We start from the raw sequence: 23,020 nt of genomic DNA, 5'->3' as shown, positions 1-23,020 counted from the left end.
GGCTACTGATCTGAGTCTCACTCCCCCCCTAACACCCCCACCCCCGTCTAAAATGTGCCATCAGAATTGAGGGGTTGTTCTTTGTCTTCAGGAGCATAAGGTGGGCACAGAAAGGACGGCTAGAGGCAGCCAGCAGAGCCTAATGAATGGACTTTAATTCATTGCGTTGGAGGTAGATGGGTTGTTGGTAAGTAGGAGTTTACTCCAGTGTGTGCATCATTGAGGTGTTTGCCTTCCAGTCGAATCTATGCATTGTACCTGCCATGTCGGGCAGCACAAGATCTTTCAATGTGCTTGACAGATGGGTCTGCAGAGTGTATCAGTGGGGTTTATGGAGTGTGTCTGATTGCACAGACTGCATAGACCCCACTGGCAGGCACACTTCAATGGGGTCACTTTCAGTGACACTTCAGTGTGCCTGAAAGTGACATTTGTGCACCATGTCTTGATAGTTTTATGTAATTTAATATATATAATATTTTAAACAGTCTCACAGTGATCAGCATCCTCATGATTGTGTGTGTGATACACCCATGTATATTCATTAATCACACGGAGCTGATGTTCTCAAACTCACTAACAAAACACAATATCTGAGATATCTGCACTTGGAGCTAATATTTCTGCTCTGGGTGCAGAAGAGCTGGTAAATGTAAGTGCAGTGCAGTTAAAATTGTAAAAAAGTTAAAAAATAAAAAAAAATGGACTGGCAGAAATACAAAAATGTAATCATTAATATGTGATTTGATTTATATAAAATAACTACTAATGACATTCACAAATACATAGTATCAGAGGCAGGCTGGGCTGGGCTGGTCTGGTCTCCCCCTTCCCACCTGGGCCAGTCCCATAGTGGGTTACAGTGGGCTGGGTCACTGGGCCACTTGCATTTTTTACCTGTAAAATGTCCCTAACAGGCTGCTGAGTCGAATCTTGCCCCCTCCCCCCCGGGCTAAAATTTGCCAGCCCTCCATTGCTCAGTATATGTATCAGTTTTATAGTGGAAGATATTTGAGTTATGGTTGTAAGAGGAGTTATTTTTTTATACACCGCACATTTTTTGTTGGTAATTTAAGGACACTGCAGCCATCTTCCTTTAATAATGTTGGAAAAAATGTGATAAAAAGGACAATATCTTGCACGAAACTGTACATCAAATGTCAACACATCTCAAGTTCTGACAAGGTACGGGAACTTTTTATATATATTATTAGTGAATGTATATAGGAGCTCTTTTATATAAGTCAACTTCTTTTTACATTTACTTTTCCTTAACTAGCCATATTTTATCTAATTCATTAATTTCAAAGGGGTGTCCTATTAAACCACATCTTCCTCTAGAGACATTTTATTGACTTAATTTACCATTTTTTCAGTAAAGAAGATCCAGAACATGTGACTGCTGGGCTAGTACTATGCCTCAGTATGATGATACATATCACTGACCAGTTGTGGGTAAAACATGTAAAAGAAAGAAGAATTATTGCAGTAATATTTGACAATGGGCAAAAATGAAAGAGGGAAATACAGTAGCAGTGAACAATGCATGATGTGTTTTATATAAAAACAAATATACATTTTAAAAAAAAGTAAAAGTCAATCTTTTATATATCCATTTTATTAGGAAAATAGTAATTTTGTTGAAATATTATGCTTTTTTAAGTAATCTCTAATTTATCTAATACATTCTAGAAAATAATAGCTAGAATCTGTTTGGTTGCTATGAGCAACATCTCCACTTTTTCTTTTTTGAAGGTTAGATACATCTACCCCAGATTATGTCAAAGATGAGGCTCACACTGTGAATACATCCCTTTCACAGACGTCAAATGGTGGATTATGAGGGCTCCCCATAATAAACAAAACATTGGGTCTTATAGTCTTTTTTTCAAAACCGAGTAAAATAATTTTTTGCACAACTTACTTAATTCTGCGACTAGAACAGTTGTGAGTACATGCATGTGCGAGTACCTTTGTGACTTTGTCAGGCTACTTTGTTGAATAGACTTGTAAGAACCAAACTTATCAATTGGCTCCAAAATGTAAAAACTGTTTGAATCCTATAGAAAATGCGGTAGCATCCATTATGTGTAGTTTTTAGTTAGCAGTATTTTATCTTAATTAATGCACAAGTGGTTGTCACCGCATCTCCAAATATGCAGAAAAGTGCATTGACTTTTGAAAATTTACAAATTACAAGTGTTCTTAGGCCACATGAGCTGTCGAGAAGCATATTAATGTGCTGTGTACATGAGTGTGGGCCAAAAGGTTAGAAGTGTTTTGTTTGGGTCAATGCTGTTGCACAGGCAAGCAAGGGTTTTAATGAAGAAATTCTACCTAAGATTTTCATAGAAATGGTACACTGTATATACTTAAATATACCTAATTTGCATCTTTGCTGGACATCATGCAGAACAGTAAAAAGATAATAAAAAAAAAATTCTGACAATTTTAGGAATAGAGTTATAATGCGTGGCTGAAGAATATTACAAAGCTCATACTAAAACCTGGCATCCATGAATTGTATATTAATCTCCAGTTTGCAAAAGGCCACTAGGGTTATACAGAAGGCTATTACAATCATTATGTGTGGGTTAATAAAGCAAAAGTGGAGTTTTTGTTAGAAATTATACAAATTTAAACAACATTTCAGCAAAATAGACTATGTGTACAGTAGTTAGAGTAGTGCTTAGAGAAAGCGTCATCTAAAAACAACATAGGGGAATACAGCTATAATATACTGTATGCTCAAGCACTTCTGGATAAAATGTCCATTGATCCATTATATAGATAGTTTTATCAAGTGTCAAATTTGCATACTGGAAAATGTAGCTTTGTAAATGGTAATCAACAAAGCAATCAAGATTATTATCTAGTCATTAAAATGTTTGTTCATTAAAATAGTGACATATAGAGATAGCATCCTTTTCCAAAGTTACATTCAGTATGGTATTTTCAAGTACAAGATGTACCTTTACGGCTTTCTGCTGTCAGCTGTGGATTTCTTAGAGCCTGGTTCTATATCCTAGAGTCTGGATTTACATAACTGCAACACCCTACTTATACCCTTGGTCCTTGTTAGTTATTTCTGACGGTAGCACTAAAACCATTACTCGCCACAAAGTGTAATAAAAGGTAAAACTTTTATACAATTAAGCACAAATTAAAACAGTTACAAACATAAAAGCATACTATGCACCAGATTACACTCCTAAACTACTGAATACTTAGTTCTGCAACAAAAGAACACATCCATCATATTTAAAGCATAGTGGTTAGAGTATAAGTGGAGACTGGTAGGAAATGAACGTGACATTGGTAACATTTGGTCCAGATGGTTAATGTGATCTAATAGTGGAGGTCAGGTATGTGACCAGTATCTGGATGACATGAAGGTTGTCATTGATTGGAGAATGTAGTTGTGTGAGACAAATAGCAATAGAGTAGTTGATCTTACAGCGGGCAGGGCTACTCCTCAGACTTGTTGGCTTCTTAGGGTGATTAAAGACCTCAGGTGTGTGCTGAACACTAATTTGCTGCTTCAGATCTGGTGTCCATGAAAAGGTTCTATATTAGGGAACAACAATTTGTGATTGGTGATGTGAGTGAGTTCTCTGTACAGCGCTCTGGAATCGTGGCACTATATAAATAGCTGGTGCTGATGATAGGAGGATAAAGGATATTGATCTCTTCTACAACAGAAGAACCACATCCCAACTGTGACACATGGTTTGGGTTTACTTTGCATCTTCAAAATACTTACAGCTCACAGTCATTAAAGCAACTATGAATTTTGGATTGTAGATGAAAATTCTACAGGACAATATGAGTATTTCTGTGAGCTACACAAGCAAGCAAATCTGCAAAATTAAGGTTAAAGAAAGAAAAAAAACAAATTCGATTTATGAACATGTTTCATATTGAAGTGTACATGACTCCACAATATATCTGAACCAATTTGAAAGTAGTGTGACATCATTACTCTGCGGTTAATGACATTTAGGGGTAGATTCAATTCGGTGTGAGGAGCCGCAATGTGTTTTCGGAACAGTCCGCAGAGACTCATCGCCTCAATGTGTTTACTCAACTTTCCACTCATTTTCCCTTGTGTCCCACAGAGATGCTGGGAGAAAATGATCAGAGATTTGTTACTGTATAGGCCAGCAATGTTTGCTGCCGGACAGTGAGGTGATGTCCAGCAGCACCTCACTGCTGGACATCACCCCTAGACTCACATCAGCTACATGTTGGCATATCCACCTCATATTTATTTACCTACACAAGAACATGCAGGAGTTGGCTGAGCTGAAATAATCTGTGCTCTTGTTAATATTGTATGCTCTGATTAGCTACAAGTTGTTCTAAGCTTACTCAATTTATCTACAGCGTATCTATGTTCCACCAGTTTTCAAGAATAAATACAGTAGGTGATTTGCTAAATTCTAGGTAAGCAATAAAAATTGATTCTCCATATTCCATTATTTACTCATTCAGTTATAAAAAAAATCTGATGGATTAGTGGTCAATGAATCTTTTTTAAGATAAGATTCCATAAATATCCATACATTGATGTTAGACTCAACGCTCAAAAACCGTATTTTTCACTACTATCACTCTTTGCCAAGTGGAACTACATTTCCTATTTTTCAATCATCTGGTATAACACTGGTCAATCTGGTTGAAAAATGTGTTTCATGGTAATACAAGAGAAACTCTATAGTTATTTTAATATTCTTGGTTGTATTTAAATAATCTAGACACATTGGGGCTCATTTAGAGTTAGAAGCAAGTACTTCTTACCCTGTACTTCCTTTTGCGCTTTGAGAGGCGGAATGAGGGAGGTAAAGGTGGGCAAGCATATGGCAAATACAGTGTTTACGCACTTGCTACTTATGTGGAGGTCGAGACTGCCGCAGATACGCCTGTAAGGAGCCTCATCTGTTGCAGGTACTCGACCCATGATGCAAGATATGTGCAAAGATGATAATTATCAGCATCAACCTTCCAAGTGTTTAATTTTTTTTAAAAAGAAAATAAATAAATAGTTCATTTTTTTTATAAAAAATATGTGTGTTACCTAGAGCTCATAGCATAGGCTATATTGGCAATTTTGAGGGAAAAACAGTGTGGGCTGCCCCCGAAAAAGTTGATTCCAGCACTAGACTATGACAAGTGGGAAACCCGCAACATAGGGTCCCCTAGTTAACCAGCCTTAACCCGCTCAGCATGGGACTGAATTTTCTAGGGGATTAGGGCCTGTAAACATTTTTGGGTCCCCCCTTGGGAAAACAGCCCAGTGGTGAAAGTACTGGGGCTTTTCTCACACCCCTGTATAAAGAGTTAATTGATCTACTGGTCCCAGCAAGCCATGGCAGCGCAAAACTGCTTCAGAATGCTGGTGCCTGTAGAACTGAAACCTGTAGCGCATCTGTAAAAAAAATACACTGATATAAACACACATGCTTGACAAAGTTCTTTAATAAAAAAGACTCCCCAACACATCCTCTTATTTATTTATTGCTCACCTAAATCCATGGGGGTCCTTTTCTTCTTAAAGCTCTCAATTCATTGGGATAGAAAAACCCAGACGTACAACAAAGAATTTCTCCTTACGGAGGCCAACGCGAATAACAAGCTGAGCCGCCTGTCAGCATCTATTAAATACAGAGCGGCTTGTTTCTGATTGGTGAGTGTATGGGAAAGCTGTGCTATATTGGTTATTGCAATGTCGTACATTTATACAATGTAGTTAATCAATACATTTTATCTTGATACAATGTAGTTCATTGATACTTTTTATCTATACATGTATAGTATATAAAAAATGTTAATACATTACAATGAGGCAGGACATTTAGTTTTGTACTATAGGACCTACCTATCTGAAAGAAAAGCTGCAGTTAAATTTAATCGCATGGTCAATAAAACATAGTCACCAACACTGGATATTTCTTAAAGCTGAGCTGGCGAATCTAACCACATCATGTGTCTCAAATTACAGTTGGACAAAGGGCACTGTCTTCCCTAGCATAGATATAAAAGTCAAACAAAAGTAACCTCTTTCTGACCACCTGCAGTGCATCTATGTTTGTGCGGTGTGCATATCATTGAGCTAGCAGAGAATAATCTGATTGATTTTGGTTCCTGCCACTTCTATTGCTGGAACACAGTGCTCTGTTACTTGCGCATTCACTTCTGCATTCAGTGCGGGGAGATTGCTAGGAAACCTGATGATGTCACTGGTACTCCTTTAGAATTGCAGGGTTATTCCAAATCTGATCTTCTCTGGCCCCAAACCAAGTGGTATTCTAGAAACCGAATGCAACATGACTAATTTACTGTGGCTAGATTTAATTGTTCCCTGATCCATGCTGCATGTGCAGTTCACACAGACATGAATCTGAGAAATTGGAACATTCAACAAGAACTGATTCTGATTACAAAATAAGTATTACTGAGACACAGAAGTACAGATATAGCTTTGTGAAACTTTTACTAATATCTAATGTGATCTAGTTACTGAAAGCTTTTGAAGTCTGTTGATTATCATTTCCTTTTGTGTTTGCAGTACAGACACCATATTATGTACAGTTTGCAGTTTTCTGATAATGTATTGCATATCGCTATGTGTATATTTGTTTGTGTTATGTGACCAATGAGCTCAGCACAGAATGTAAGGGTTCTCTAAATAACCTTGCCTCAAGCTCTTTGTCACAGCAGTGAGGCTAAAGTAATGAAAGGTTCATAGTCGTAGACCCATGGCGTTTTAATTTATACATGGTACACACTCAGCTTGGGTCCCTATTTGATTCTAAAAATATATTTTTATTATTATGCATTTATTACAGTGCAAAAATATAATACAGGCCTATTGTTCCAGTCAATCCAAGCATTTCTTATGCATTAAGAAAACAAGATTCCTCTTATCAATGCAGCACTCTTTCCACATCACATGCATAATTGCATAAAGTATAACACTATGACAGTATTTCTATATAATTGGCAAAATATGAGTCAGTCCACATCTAAAGACATTTGATCTTCTATATAATATTTAACATAGAGCCTGCCTGAACAAGTTCATTCCACAGAACAAATAATACAGAGCGTTTTCAAAAGACAAAATACAGAATAGAATAATATTGAAAAAAGGAGGACAGAGGGAGAGTTGTAGTGGGAGGGAGGGAGTTCTTTGCAGCTGGACTGCTTGTTATGCAGACAGGATGTGAAGCATACACTGAGCCTGCTGTTCTACATAGACAGCATTTTACACAGTGTATCACTTCTACTGCAAATGACATTATAAAAAAATGACTTGCTGCATTTGCATAGTTTTTGTGTGTCCCACAGTACTATACTGCAACACTATTTGCCATGTGTCATTCTATGTAGAATATGCCACAGTGATATATCATAGTTTTATAGTAACTACTGTAACTACTGTATACAGTCTGCATTTCTGCTATCACACATGGTAATATATGGCTCTGTTATTGTGATACTGATGCTTACACCTCTAGGGTTGGTGCAATAACACAGAGATTGGCACCTTTAGGAATGCTTCGGAGATGGTTGCCTCTCTGATGACCATGAATTAGATGAAATTGCTATGGAAACAGAGCTAGTGCAGCCTGCCTCTCATCTCCATAGTAACCAAAGCAAAACCACCTTGCCAAAGCCTGCAATATTTGCACTAAATTGTAGCTAACCCTTTCAAAATGAAGGAATGAATAAATGAATACACTGCTCTCCTTGTAAATCTGTTCAAATTATTATGTTTGATTAAAGTATATTGGTTGTTGAGGCTATATGCTGAATATTATAGCTAGACAAAGCAAATCTGATGTGGTCATGTGGTTGTGTGTGACCTAAAATGTTATACTGTGTCCTTTTCCTTTTCAAAATATGTGTCTCAGTTTTCTCTGGACAATTGCAGTAATACCACTTTCATACTGCCACCCTGGCAATTTCCAGGGTATATGAACCCAGTGGCGGATCCAGGGGGGGGCGATCGGGGCGCTTTTAAACACAATCAGAGCATCCAGGCAGCACACTGTCACTGCTGAACGGACCTGCACATAGTATGCAGCCGCCGGCAGCCTCAGATGTCAAAAAGGGGGCTGGGCCTAAATCGCCCCCCCCCTACATCGCCCTGGGTAGCAGTATTCTCTAGATCCGCCCCTGTATGAACCCGGGATATTGCCAGGGGACAGAGGCTCTTACCTGTCAAATTCCCGGGTCGACTGGGTTCGTACTGAACCTGGTCGTCCCGGGTCTGCAAAAAAAAAAAAAAATGTCATCTTACCATTAGACTCGTAGTATTTCATCAGCGCTGAATGTCCGACAGCTAAAATTACGTAATTTCTAATAGGTTGACAATTATGCATTTAAAGTGGCAATAGTGGACCCTATGCCTGTATAATGTAATCCAGGCATAGGGTCCGCTATTGCCACTTTAAATGCATAATTTTCTCCTTGGCCAATAGGAATGACGTAATTTCTTCATGTAACCTGCCAGAGAGTCAGCGATGAGGAAATACAAAGATAAGAGGACTTTTTTTATTCTTTTTTTTTTTAAAAAAATCATCTTTTTCTTAAATATTTTTTCGTCACTTTTTTACACTAGTCGGTGAGACCCGGGTTGAAAAAGTCGGATCTCACCGTTCATAGTGCTGGCTTCCCGGGTCAGACCCAGGAATAACCCCTCCAAAAGACCCGGGTCTAATTCCTGGGTAAGCCAGCCCGGGAATTAGACCTGGGGGTAAATGTATCAAGCTGAGAGTTTTCCGGCAGGTTTGAAAAGTGGAGATGTTGCCTATAGCAACCAATCAGATTCTAACTATCATTTTGTAGAATGTGCTAAATAAATGATAGCTAGAATCTGATTGGTGTTTCAAACCCGCCGGAAAACTCTCAGCTTGATACGTTTACCCCCTGGAGTCATTCATACTGCAGCCTCGACCCGGGTTGCCAGAAAACACGGGTCAAGGCTACAGTATGAAGGAGGTGTAACTGCTTATGGAGGGCTTTAATTTTGAATTCTGGTGCATTTACAATGACATAAATGATTGGAATATGATCATATAATTGTTTTACTGAATTTGAAGTTTAAAGAGAAGTACAAGATGGGCTTTATGGACTGAGTAAGTTCCTTGTCCCTGAATTTCTGTTTAAAAAAAAAAAAAAGAAGCACTGGTAATATAAAAGATGTAAATCATCATGTTTTGTTTTGTTTTTTTTTTAAAAAAAGCATGTTCTGATATTGCATTGCAATGTGTATTTTTTTTAATATTAATTATAATGTCATTTAAATCATAATTTCTACTCTCCCGGAATGTTTTGGAGACTCTCGAGTTAGGGGACTCCCGTGAGAGCAGGCTGCCAAGGTTTGCCTGGTGGTAGCGCCATCCCTAAAGTGGAGGGCGGTATATGTTATAGCTGCGAATGTAGCGGTTCTGTGTATTTTAATGTATTTCAAATCAAAATATATTTTTACAATTGTGCTTATAGCATGCTGTTTGCGCAATCTCATCCCTCACACCTACTTCTTTTTTTCTGGCTGTTTTTCTGGCAGTTTTGTATTCTTTTCTGTGCATCTACTTTTTTGTCATTGCATCAGGCTTTGCACCATCGTTCTGGGCTCAGTGAGACAAGATGACATTGTTTGCAGTGGTACAAAATTTAGCATGAATCAAGTTTCATTGTGGAACAGGCCGTTTTGCAAAGGTGTGAAGTTCTGGCGATACAAACTTCACATTTTTCTTTTTGTTTGCCAATTCCTGGATTGCATTTCTGGACTACATTTGTAAATTCACATTCCACAAAACGTATAATGTATGAATATAACTTGGACAACCACTGTGAATTAATTCACCAATATGATGTGGTTAGGGTTGGATTGAAACAGGAGGCATTTGCTCAGGCCATGGAGTTGGCGTGGAGTGGCATGTTCTTGATTATTTGCATGGGGTGCCTAGTTCTGCGGACCAGTGCAGAAATTAGATTTTCATTTGCGGAGTGAGATTGTTGAAATAAGATAAATGAGTGGAGAGAGTAATTGTTAGAAGTGCACTGTTGCCACATGTAATAAAACTCATGATTAATTTAAGCATACCTCACAATATTTATAAAGGCAGAATCTGGACAAAATAAGCCCTGTCCCAATCCATCCTGCTCTGCCAAACACATCCACATTCCACTAAAAGTAAGTCCAGTATTTGGTGATGGTTCGCTCGCTTTCACTTCCGCCAAAATCGGGACAGTAGAGAGACATGATTTAAGCCATGAATGAAGGTAAACAGAGTATTGTTTTTAAGGAAAAAAGCAAAAACATTTATTGTGTTGAAAGGGGTGGTACTAAAGTGTTTAGAGGTTGAACTTGTAACTGATGTTTACACATTTGCACTGTGCACCTCTGGACATTTGTAGGTGGTGTCTGGGGACAGAGAGTAGAAGTGCAACTTAATGTGTGCTTGAGGGGGTCAACCAGGCATACTGGTGTGTGCACTGGTGTGTGTTTCTGTATTTCTGTTTTATTGTGCCTCAAGATTCTCCTATCTCAACTGTTGTGGAAATGGGGGTAGCATGATGGCTTTCCTGTTTTAGAAGACAGAACAAAAAAAAGGAATAACACACTTTAGAAGCAAGCATGGAACCATCAGAAATTCAAAGTGGGGTCAGGGTGTTTGCACTTAAAAAAACCCTACAAATGGTATATGGAATATATTAATGACTATCTGAACAAAGAGCTAGAAAATTGAAATTGCATTTCATAAGTTTGTATTAAGGACCAGGGATGTACTTCTGAATGACAGTAGATTTAAATAATAGTTATCCAGAAAACCAGGTTGAAGATTGTAGAAAATCACAGGTGAAGCGATAAAATCAAATTGTTCTCTAATTATTGAAGTGATTATAGTGTTAAAAGGAATACTTTCACGGACATCATGGCAGCAAACTTGGAGACATTGAGGAAATTGGTGTCATTGATGAAGAAAAGCTGTCTTTTGGATGTGTTGAGCTTAGTATACTAACTTTATCAAGTGCTCAACAATGCTATATGGTCCAAACACCCAGCTAACTTCTGTGCAAGAACGGAAATAAAGTATAATGAGGAACAGATACAGTGTTATGGGCAAAGACTGAAGGTGTTGTGGATAGAAGTTGGCAAAGGGTGGATATGCTAATGAAACTAAGGGGACTAGACCAGTATACAGTGAGATGCTGATAAGTCTCTTTGAAATAGTGTGTTTCCAGGGATAAATAAAAAGGTTGGGGTTATGATTGCAGAATGGGAGATCTGACTATAGCTGGGTACACACTACACGGTTTTCGTCCAATAATCGGCTCAATCAGCCGACATACGACCACTCGATCAAAAGTTCGGTCAGTGTGTGCAGTGACACGATGGTCGAAAGTCTGCCCAAATGGACAATTGTCGCCTCATTTGGTTGGTCGTACCGTTTAATATTTTCGTTCCAATCTCGTTTCCGTTGTGTAGTGTGTATAAACTTCCGACCGATCCACGACAATCCTCCGATACTTCCTCGACTGGGGGGGCGTGTGTATGTAAAAAATTTTATGTCTGTCCCAGTCCCACGTCGTGTGGAATCCGCACAGCACAGGCTTGTGTTTTGTATCGATGTATATTGCACCTGTCTGGCTGCAGACTATTACACTTGTATAAAGCACGTGTGTTACTACCCTTTGCGTCTTGTCGGCAATGTATTCATATTTACTCTTTATAAACTTTAACCTTTATGACCTATTAAAGTTATATTAACCTTTATTATCTTATAATAGTAAAGTACCCAGAATAAACCACACAGTGTTCATGCAACATTTTTATTGCAGGAAAAAGGTACAATTTTTTTTACACAGACAGCTGTCTGAAAGATCCGCATGAGAAGTGAGCGCGCCCAAACCAATCAGAGCGCAGAGTACTGCAGAGTATTTTTGTAGTATTTAGTATTTTTAAAGGTGCTACTGGTTTGTGGCAGAACAGGTCTTGATGTCGCTTGGGTTTCTATTCCCTTTTGATTTCTTTATCTACGATAGAAGGAAATAAACAATGTTTACCATTTAACTTCTATATATGTAATTTTTATTCAACGACATAAATACTCTCATTTTCTCACATTGCACACTGCTCGAGATCAGTTTATATTTTGGTCCCTGTGGCGAAATCGCTATAATAGCGGGCTTAACCTCCAAACATTCTGGAAAACAGGCGCCATTTTGGTTATTATAACGGTACAGGTATGTGCCCAAAGCATTTAGTTGTCTACACATATTCACTGAAATACCTTAGTGTAGAATTTCTTTAGTATATTTATCTTTTTCAATTTTTTTTTTGTTTGCTAACTGGTGTAACATTAGTGGTATCAGTGGTATCTAAACAGGCCTTCTCACCGTTAATTCTTCGTTCTGACATAAAAAAAAGTAGGTTACAAATTAGTTTACATTGCTTTATGAGACACTAGAATGAAATAAAGTCCTTCTAACAGGTACACTACACGTGCTACTGACGTTTTTTAATGTTGTTGTCGTCCTGGTCCAGTACTTTGACCATCACCTCCACGTCTCTTGGGCTCATTGGATTTGCTCTTTGCTCTTCTTGAGTATCTCCTTCCCCCACCTTAACTTTTCCAACATTTTTGGGCCCTTCCAGCACCATCTCTGACTGTGTCTCTGTCTCCATAGCTGCAACCCCCACTGACACCTTCTCACCCGCAATCCCCACTGACACCTTCTCCTCAACCTTAACACCCACTGACACTTGCTCACTCACCATCTTCTGACGCTCCTCGGCGCCAAACAGGTTCCTCTGTCATTTTATACACTCAGACATGGGCGTTCGTTTCTGCTGTGGACCAATCAGCGATGATGCATGCCGAGAATGGAGCATTCCATTGCATACAGAGGGATTTTATTATTAGGGAATATTCATTGCATTGCACTTTAGCAGTTTAATGTTTTTCTAAATTTTATGTATATTACTAAACTTCTATTTTATAGGAATAAATTAAGAGACAGTGTTGCCTTCTCTTTTTATGCAGCTTTGGGTGTTAACTATAGCGAAAGCTCTGCCCCTTTATGCTAATGTCTTTGGTATCTCGTTACATTTCCCTCAAATGTCGCTGCAGTGTGTACAAAATTTAAATCATTGCTCACGTCAAAATGGCTGTAAAAAGTCGCTAAAGGGACGTCCGCTCTTCCCTTTATCGTCCTAAACAAGGCTAGTGTGTATGCAGTCCATGGACCGAGCGATCGGACCATCGATCACATGTAAAATCGCTCGGCATAAAAAGTTGGTCGAAATTTCTGTAGTGTGTACCCAGCTTATGATAGGTTAGATGTATAGACGATGAAAGAGATATATGTAGGTGAGGCACTGTTGAGGGCTCAATGGGCAGCATATCCAAATGGGCCTGGTCCAGCAAATGTGCCTGTTTTTCCACTAAGCATACATATTGGATCACAGCTATATTCCAGCCATTTCATCATTTTGTGGATGTATAGACTGAAAGAGAGAAATGCACATGGATGTAAATTTGAAAATGTCATTTCAGAATGCTGTCTACTAATCTTTTTTTTTTTCTCCAAGGCCACTGCTTGTGTGACCCTTTTAGTTATATGCTCATCTACTGTAAGATACTGAATTATATATGGTACCTTACTCCAAGCTGTGCTGTATCAGATGCCAAGTTTAACATGCTGAGCCATGTCTGGGGCAAGGAAGCACTGCTGAGCTGTGCATATTTTTGTACACACCGCCCACGACTGAAAATGCTGTCTCCCATCATGTCTTAGAGCAGATATGTCTGTTCATACAATTGCATTGGTATAAAAATAGATGCATAATATCACAATAAAGAAACAAACGGTATTTATGCTTCTCCTCTGCATTTTCAACCCAGTAAACCGAGCTTGTTGCTCTTTCTGTATTTTCTGTATGTGATATTTGAATAACAACTAGAGATGGTCACTGACCCCCGTGTTTTGATTTTTATTTTGGATCTGGATTACCTTCGGGTTTTGGTTTTGGCAAAACCACACTTTCGTGTTTTGTGTGTTGGTTTTGTTTGGTTTTGTTTTGCAATTTTGTTTAAAAATCAATTTTTTTTGGCCTAAAGTAACCTAATTTAGTGCTCCACCTGTTTCTTGGATAAGTAAGGTAATTGTAAAGCTAATAGATTATCAAAAAAACAGTTTAATTCCTGGTAGGCCGTCATTAATTCTACACACAAACCAGATTGTCTTCCTCTCCATCTATGCCTATTGGCAATACAGCCATCGTATATTACACCCTACACTTATAGTTAAATATATAAAGAAATGGACAAAGGCAGTTTGGTTTCTGTCTGTATAGGCCCCCCTCCACTTGTAGAAAATATTAAAAAATTCAGTCGGTATAGACTGTACAATATAAATTGAAATGGACAAAGGCAGTTTGGTTTCTGTCTCTATAGGCCCCCTCCACTTGTAGAAAATAGTAAAAAAATTCAGCCGTTATAGACTGTACAATATAAATTGAAATGAACAAAGCCAGTTTGGGGTCAGGTTTTGTATGACACCCTACCCTTATTGAGAAATTGCCAAAACGGCAGCCTTTCAAGACTGTACGTGATATAGAAATGCCCCAAGTCCCTTTCCTATTTAGGGGTAGATTGCACCCTATACTTATACTGATAAGTATACCTATTTTTTTGGGGTGTGTTTTTTGCCCTGATTTAAAAAGACTATGTACTTTTACATAGGTTTTACCAGATCACGTACTGGGAACACTACCATCAGGACTGGTGCCAGCACCTGTTTGCTGATTCTGCTCATATGTGGACTGCTTTGAATCCATTTTAATGAGCACAAACCACTTGTAGTGCAAAATATTCAATAGATACTGCTGCTAGATATGACTTTTTGCAGCCAGAAAAATTATTGTTTCACACTGGGGAATATGGGACACATCAAAGCACTTGTAGTACAAAATATTGTATAGATACTGCTGCTAAATATGACTTTTGGCAGCCAGAAAAATTATTGTTTCACACTGGGGAATATGGGACACCCCAAAGCACTTGTAGTGCAAAATATTGAAAAAAATGCCTCCTCTATCCTCCTCTCTTCCTGCTCTAACAATTGCTAATAGAATTGGTATCAGAATTGAAATAATAATAGAAAGAATAAGGTATACAATTATTGCTCTGTCCCTGCTTTAATACAGCCTGTGACCTAACCCTGCTCTCTCCCTCTGTCAAATGGCGATGGATTGCTGTGTAGGCGGGTATTTATGCATTTCAAATATCGCGAGAACCGAGCTCTGAGATCCGACTACGTCACAATGACGTTTTGCCTCGATTTCGAATCGGAATGGGCGGGAGAGTACTGAGCCTTCTCGGCTCGGTACTCGGATAGGCGAAGTTCGGGTGGGTTCGGATCTCGCGGAACCGAGCCCGCCAATCTCTAATAACAACCATCAAAATAGGTTACAGTTTAAAAGCAGGGTGCATTTGCTGCTTATGTTACAAACATTAGTTTACTGGACATCCTTTTTTCTATAATTACATTCCTAGGATAAATGATTTATGATGTCATTTGCAGATGATATCTCTGTAACTTTACTGCTTTTAAGAATTGTGTTAAGTGTATTACAGGGACTAACTCATAAAACAATGCAATGGTGCACTAACCCATAGCTGTCAATCAATAACTATGATCAGTGTAGTGCAACACAGATTAATAAAAAATCAAATGTTTCTGATTAGTATGGGTCAATGCACATTTGTACTATGTTATTAAGTAATCCACAGTGAATTAAACAAACAATTTCGCAAGGAAAGACCAAAATGTTATATATGGCTGTTTTAAAAAACACACTTGGATTGTACACACTGACACTTTTTTGTGTGACAGACTTTGTCCACTGAAAGTGGTGAGTAAAACAACTATTCTGAAGCCCACAAGAGTCACACATATGTGATTTTGAAACACAGAAGTGTTAGCTCAGTAATGAGCACAGGCACAGAAACACTAATGAAATTTCTTTTTTGAAATATTGTAATATAAACATGGTGTAAGCCGTTTATTAAATTGCCTGCAAATACACTATATGGACAAAAGTATTTGGCCACACCTGTTAATTATTGAATTGAGATGTTTCAATCAGACCAGTTGCCAGAGGTGTATAAAATCAAGTACCTAGCCATGCAGTCTCAATTTGCAAACATTTGTGATACAAAATGGGTTCTTCTGAAGAGCTCAGTGACTTCAAGCGTGGTACTGTGATTGGATGCCACCTTTGCAAGAAGACGGTTCATGAGATTTCATCCCTGCTGAATATTCCACGATCAACTGTAAATGATATTATTAGAAAGTGGAAGCGTTTAGGAACAACATCAACTTGGCCATGAAGCGGAAGACCACATAAAATCACAGAGCAGGGATCAACGACTGCTAAGGCGCATTGTGTGTAAAGTCACCAATGCTCTGCTGATTGGCATTAATGTAAGCACAAAAACTGTGCGGCGGGAGCTTAATGGAATGGGTTTCCATGGCCAAGCAGCTGCATGCAAGCCTCACATCACCAAGACCAATGCCAGGCGTTGGATTGAGTGGTGTAAAGCACAACAACACTGGACTGTGGAGCAGTGGAAATGTGTTCTGTGAAGTGATGAATCACGCTTCTTTGTTTGGCAGTCAGATAAGCAAGTCTGGGTTTGGCGGATGCCGGGAGAACGTTACCTGCCTGACTGCTTTATGGCAACTGTGAAGTTTGGTTGAGGAGGGGTAATGGTATGGGGCAGTTTTTCAGGTTTTGGGCAAGGTCCCTTATCTCCAGTGAAGGACATTTTAGACAATGCTATGCTTCAAACTTTGTGCAACAGTTTGGGGAAGGCACTTTTCTATTCCAACATGACTGTGACCCAGTGTACAAAGCAAGGACATCAAAGACATGGTTTGATGAGTTTGGTGTGGAAGAACTTCAGTGGCCCGCACAGAGCCCTGACCTTAACCCCATTGAACCACTTTGGGATGAACTGGAAAGGAGATTGCGAGCCAAGCCTTCACGTCCAATATCAGTGTCTGACCTCATAAATGCTTTACAGAATGAATGGGCATAAATTCCCACAGAAACACTTCAACATCTTATGGAAAGCCTTCCAAGAAGAGTGGAAGTTGTTATCGCTGCAAAAGATGACCAACTCCATATTAAAGTATATTTATTTGAATACAATATCATTACAGTCCCTGTTGATGTAATGGTCAAGCGTCCGAATGCTTTTGTCCATATAGCTCATACTCCCAAACTGTCACGCTTTTGAATGGATGGTATCTCTTTTGGATTCAAACCTTCTTATCCCCTTTCTCAAAATGGTTCTCATTTTAGACATGTATACATTTGTATTGCACTCTGTGGGCCTGATTCATCTTCGAACGCAATGTAAAGTAACTTGTATGCTCCATATTCAAATACAAGAGGATCTCAAGATACATTTCCATTTGAATCTGGTTATAAGTAAACTCTGGCTACACTTTACTTGTTTTATGTAGACAAAAAGAACAAACTGCAGGATAGCCACATATTTATGTGCAATATAAAGTCCCATCAGAACGCATGCAACTTTTTTTTTTTTTAGAAAATTCATATACAACTCTTAAAACTATAATCATTAATAAAAAAATTATTTTTTTTTACATGAAATACAAAAAGCTATATGTCCATAATGCATACTATATATAAAATGCATTTTTACAGTTTATCTTTATTGCAAAGATGTTATGGCACGCAAAAGTGTAGTCATCAGTATCCGTCGGCACTTACACTTGTACTGTAACTGGTGCAAGTGATACAGATAAAAAACACCTACCAAGGAGATGCACTGAACTTTAATCGGCTGCATGTGAGTGCGCCTTACACGCTACTACTGTACATTCCCTACATTAGTCCGCCCCATTCCATCCCTGTTCTGCCATTCAAATCGTAGGTTATCAGAAGAATCAGTTGCGTGCAGATATGAATAGCATATAATTGTGATCCCTGGAGTAAGTTACGTTAGTGTGCATGAGCAGAGTAATTTCACGTAAGATACAGCACACAAATGGACTTACGTGCGAGGATTAATCAGATGTGTAGAATTTATTCCTGTGAAAAGTAAGTTGGATTTTATGTAAATGACTGATGAAGTGTTTATATCATTGTGCACAATGAAAAGTTTGTTTATTACGATTATCTGCAATTGGCTCTCTGGTCATTTAAAATGTTAAGAGGTATTTAAGCTGTACCCTGGAAATACTGTGTAACAAAAGAGACATAATTTCAGAAAATTGACACACAGGCAACTGCAAAAAGTGCTTAGCACCACTTTATTTTTCAACTGAACTACAGAAAATATAGTAAGAATCTGATAGGTTACTACAGGTTATTTGGGTGATAAATGCAAACAACAATTGATACTTTTTAGAGTTCATATTATTAGCAAATGTTTGAGGCAAAATGTATGCATATTTTATCATTATGGGATCAGATTGTTCTCTTTTTAGTGACTGCAAGAAGCACTGTTGTTTAGAAGTTAAAGGTCTAAAAGGAGGGAGTCCCACCATATTGTTACTTGGTCATTTATATTGCTAGGCTGCCACCTTTTAAAGAGGGATTACACCTAAACTACTACATATTGACATTATGTCTTTATTTTTTTGTCAGATCCTGAGACTCAGAGGAAACGTACTGTTCAAAATGTTTTGGATTTGAGGCAAAATTTGGAGGAGACCATGTCCAGCCTCCGCGGATCTCAGGTAACACACAGGTACGTCAAAACCACTTGAACAAAGAATGTTAAAAGAAAAAATCACAGGTTCAGTGTGGACCACATTTTGAACTAGGCAAAGGTAGAGGATTTAATGAATGACGCTTTGTTGCCGACTTTTCAAAGCTCCCCTCAAGGGGATGCAGATGGGAGCATGGCCGGATTAAGGGAGGGCACAGTGGACACGTGCCCCAGGCCCACCTCTCTCCGTGGGCCTCCCGCATCACCTCACCTTGGAGTTGCTGTCAGATACAGTCTGCGGGGGCCTCCTGACGCATGCGCACACTCCTCCACGATCAGATAATCTCTAAGTCTTTCCAGTAGTACAGCAGCACCGCAGCTGCTGTACTGTCAAAAATGTCCGAAATGGAGCTGCTGCAGCAGTAGCTCCTCCTAGGCATCAAAAAAGTGAGCAGGTGAGTCGTCAGTTTCACTGGGCACATATTTATACTGTTAACAACAAATAAATCGTATATAAATAAATATCAAGAATACCCTTCATAGCATAGTATGTTTATTGTTTGATTAAATATGTCAAATGTAGCCACCTATAGCAGTATGAATATATATATTTTCTTGCTGCTATAGGTGACTACATTTGACATATTTAATCAAGCAATCAAGTAAAAATCATGCTATGAAGAGTCTTCCTAAATATGTATATACATATGTTTATTTCTTTTATCAGCTATATCTCAATAAATATACATTGAACATTAATATTAGACTGGAAGAACCAATGCCAGAGTGGCAGATTCTATTTCTATAAGTAATCACGTAAGCCAGCCACTTGTATTAAAGCTTGAATGAGACATATATATATACATATATGTGTATATGTATATATTTATATATATGTATATATATATATATATATATATATGTCTCTCTCTCTCTCTGTATATATATATATATATATATATATATATATATATATACAGAATGAATGGGCATAAATATATAAGAAAACAGGGATACTCTGCACTCTCCAAACACATAATTAACGCTGTACCAAGTACTGTTCTATATTAAAAACAGGGAATGTTAGCACATATTGCAATATATGTTAAGCTGACCAACTCACGCCAAAGTCTTCCCATCCTGGTCAGTCCTAACATTTTTTATATATATATATATATATATATATATATATATATATATATATATATATATATATATATATATATTTATAATCTAATTCATGCTTTAATATAAGTGGCAGGCTTCGAAGATTACTTTAATATTGATTAATAAAATAGAGGATCCTCTAACATAGTTGCTGCATTATATAAGGGTATACATACATACATACATACATACATACATAGTTACACACATACAGACATATATAATCAAAATTGGTGTTATGTTATCAATGTATATTTTTTTATGTTAGTTTTAATGTGCGTTATCAGTGGTATTTCTAATGTGCGGTATCATTGCTGGTTTTAATGTGTGGTGTCAATGCCCGTTTTAATGTGGGATTTTGATGATTGTTTTAATGTAAAGTATTTTAGTTTGTGGAAGCAATGATTTTTCTTGTGCAGATAACCTAGGCAAGCCCTCTGGGAGAGCTGTAAGTGTCGTACTGCGGGCTATAGGTGTCGTAATACCGGATGTGTCAATGCTTACAGTGAAGACACTATGCTCTTAATTTTAGATCTTAGCCCCCCTCCCCCTGTCTTGGGTGCCCCAGGCCCCCCAAAGCCTTAATCCAGCTCTGGATGGGAGCTCAGTGAAATCAGGGTCGGAAAGGACATAACACCCTTTTCCATGGAGGGTGATAATTTAAATTGTGTCATAAAGTTGCAGTTGACAAAGCATGAGGAATTGCGTCATCACGCTGGGTTCCACACACTGTTTCTCTTTCTGGCCCCTCATTAGGGGGTCCGGGTGTTTACTCACTATTTCGGAAGTCTCAGAGACATTCCTGGAGTGTCAGAAAGTATGCTTTAGCATCAGTTATCTATTTAGACAGTCTTCATAATTGTTTGTCAAATATTTAAAGTAACTATTTTATTCCCATTCAATTTTATTGCTTCATTAACATATTGTCAAAAAATACTACATCACAGTATAAGCTTCTAAAATATCCATACACTTGTGCCTTTTTATAGCTTTATAACAATACCCTTTTCAATAAAATCCACACTTGCAAAGAATTAGGAAACCAACAGAAAATCCACTCCGACACATAGAAATCACCTATAGCACTTGCACAAATTTTCAGCATAATTTTAAAAAATACTCAATAGTCTTATGTTTAATAAGATTTATTTGTAGAGCATTAGCATACTGTGTGGCACTTCATAATTGGGAACAAACACAGTAGTAAAATGTTGGAAAAGAAAAGTAGCTTTAAATCTTGATTTTTTTATTTTTTTTTTGCTGCATTAAACTTTTTTTCTCTTAACATTCCTTAACATATTTGGTATATTATTAAAAACCTGGTGAGTGCAAAACATTGAGGTTCATCAAAGACATACCAACTGAAAATTAGCTGTAACTCAGTTAGAGCATATTTCCAAACTACAGAGCCCAAAATACAAGCATATCCATATTAATTTACCTAGTCATGAACTCAAAATGTCTATATTACAGCAAATGTGCAAGTTGTATAGTGTTAGGCTGCACCTGCACAGGTCATGAGGCAGAGGCAAATCTGCATCCCCTTTTCCTGCTTTTGGACACATCTTTACCATATTCTAGACAAATAATTAGTTTATGGAAATATTTATAAAAAAAACACCACTGCACAAATCCAAAGTTCAGGGAAAACTGCTCCAAACTACGCAGAGATGACAGGTCATGTCCCTCCCTTCCTTAATACTGAGATAAACAATCTCAGTATTAAAGGATTATGTCTGTTGCTAAGAGCAACAGTCTTTCTTTCTGCGTCGGAGTCCTGTGAAGATGTACAGGGTCTGTGCTTCGGTGTCATAGGACCTACAAAAATCGTACTGCCCAGGTCAAAATCAGGCTTGTGTAACAGTACTGTCAACTTAACCTATTAGTAGCAAAGTCTGGTAGTTATGTAGTTTATGTTAGTTCTAAGTGTATGTGCTCCTTAGTTACTTGGGCAGGTTCAGAAATGCAGTTAATGAAATAGCACAGCATATTTACATCATTGTACAAAAACAATAAGCATGGCTGGTGGAAGTGTAGTGGGTCACCTAGACATTACTCCCTTGTGAGTACTTCAGCCCTCCATCTAGCGCTTCCACCACTACACTTTACTTTGTATGGAGCAGACAGTGTGAGGGTGGAGAGGCAGCAGACATAAAAAAGGGGATGTTAGTGTCGGTACTGCCTAAACGAGTGATGCAATGTCACTCATTCAGTATTTTTGGCACTCCTAAAATGTACCCGCTCTAGATGACCACCGTAGTTTGCTTTATGGTAGCACCAGCCCTAATTATAAGGGTCATTTATAAGTCACAAAAATGACAGACTTGCAATGCTTATTTATGTGTGTAAAAGGCAGACCTGCAATGCTTATTTATGTGTGTGACACATTTCAAGATGTGAGCCCACATCACAGTTGGAAGTTAATAGACAGTTGGAACTGTCACAGAAAATTAATCTGCCTTAATTTATAAGTCCACCTGTAATTTGCTTTGATATACAGTGTCCTGTTTTTGCAACTTGCCTTGAACTGTATGACTATTTTATATGCATGTACTTTTCTTCTTGCTTTCTGTACCCAAAGCACAAACATTTTAAATTCTCAAAAACAGGTACCTTGAATATGAGCTTTTGATACTTTCTACATGCCACCTCAATGGTCAAGGCATTGTCACTGTCACTGTACAAATTAAGGGTTTTCCACTTTAAGATTAATTAAATTTATTGCCTTTTATATACCCATGTGAAACCTTTACTAAATATTTTGCTTTTTCATTCTGACTTAATTATGTGCTTCTTAGAAATGTGTTCAAATCATTGAATAAACGTTATTTCCATTGCCCTGGAATATCACACTGTTGTTTACAACCCAAGGTAAAGAGAACAACAGAAAATAAATAAATAAAAAGTAATGTATACAGTAAAATGTACAGAATAGCTTCTGAATAAATTCAAGAAATCTTTAATGCAAAGCCAAAATGATTGCAACTTCACCTCATCATTAAAAGTGGCTATACAACAGTATTACATAATTGATGTCTGAATGTCTTCAATAAAAATGTTTTTAAAAAAAAAAAAGTGGCTATACAATT

At 37.9% G+C, this 23,020-nt stretch overlaps 1 protein-coding gene across 6 annotated transcripts in view; it reads left to right on the top strand.

Moving 5' to 3' along the window:
* NAV1 (neuron navigator 1) overlaps window positions 1–23,020 on the top strand; it is a 199,889-nt gene that overhangs the window by 12,739 nt on the left and 164,130 nt on the right. For all 6 annotated transcript variants that reach the window (XM_075195619.1, XM_075195617.1, XM_075195618.1 and 3 more), the window contains one exon: window positions 18,701–18,803. In XM_075195619.1, coding sequence (XP_075051720.1) covers window positions 18,701–18,803 — 103 coding nt within the window. The remainder of the gene's footprint in view (window positions 1–18,700; window positions 18,804–23,020) is intronic.

The sequence above is a fragment of the Mixophyes fleayi genome, chromosome 2 (assembly GCF_038048845.1).
Source record: "Mixophyes fleayi isolate aMixFle1 chromosome 2, aMixFle1.hap1, whole genome shotgun sequence".
NCBI classification, from domain to species: Eukaryota; Metazoa; Chordata; class Amphibia; order Anura; family Limnodynastidae; genus Mixophyes; species Mixophyes fleayi.
The sequence above is the reverse complement of the archived record's forward strand: the minus strand, read 5'-3'. Positions and strand labels throughout refer to the sequence as shown.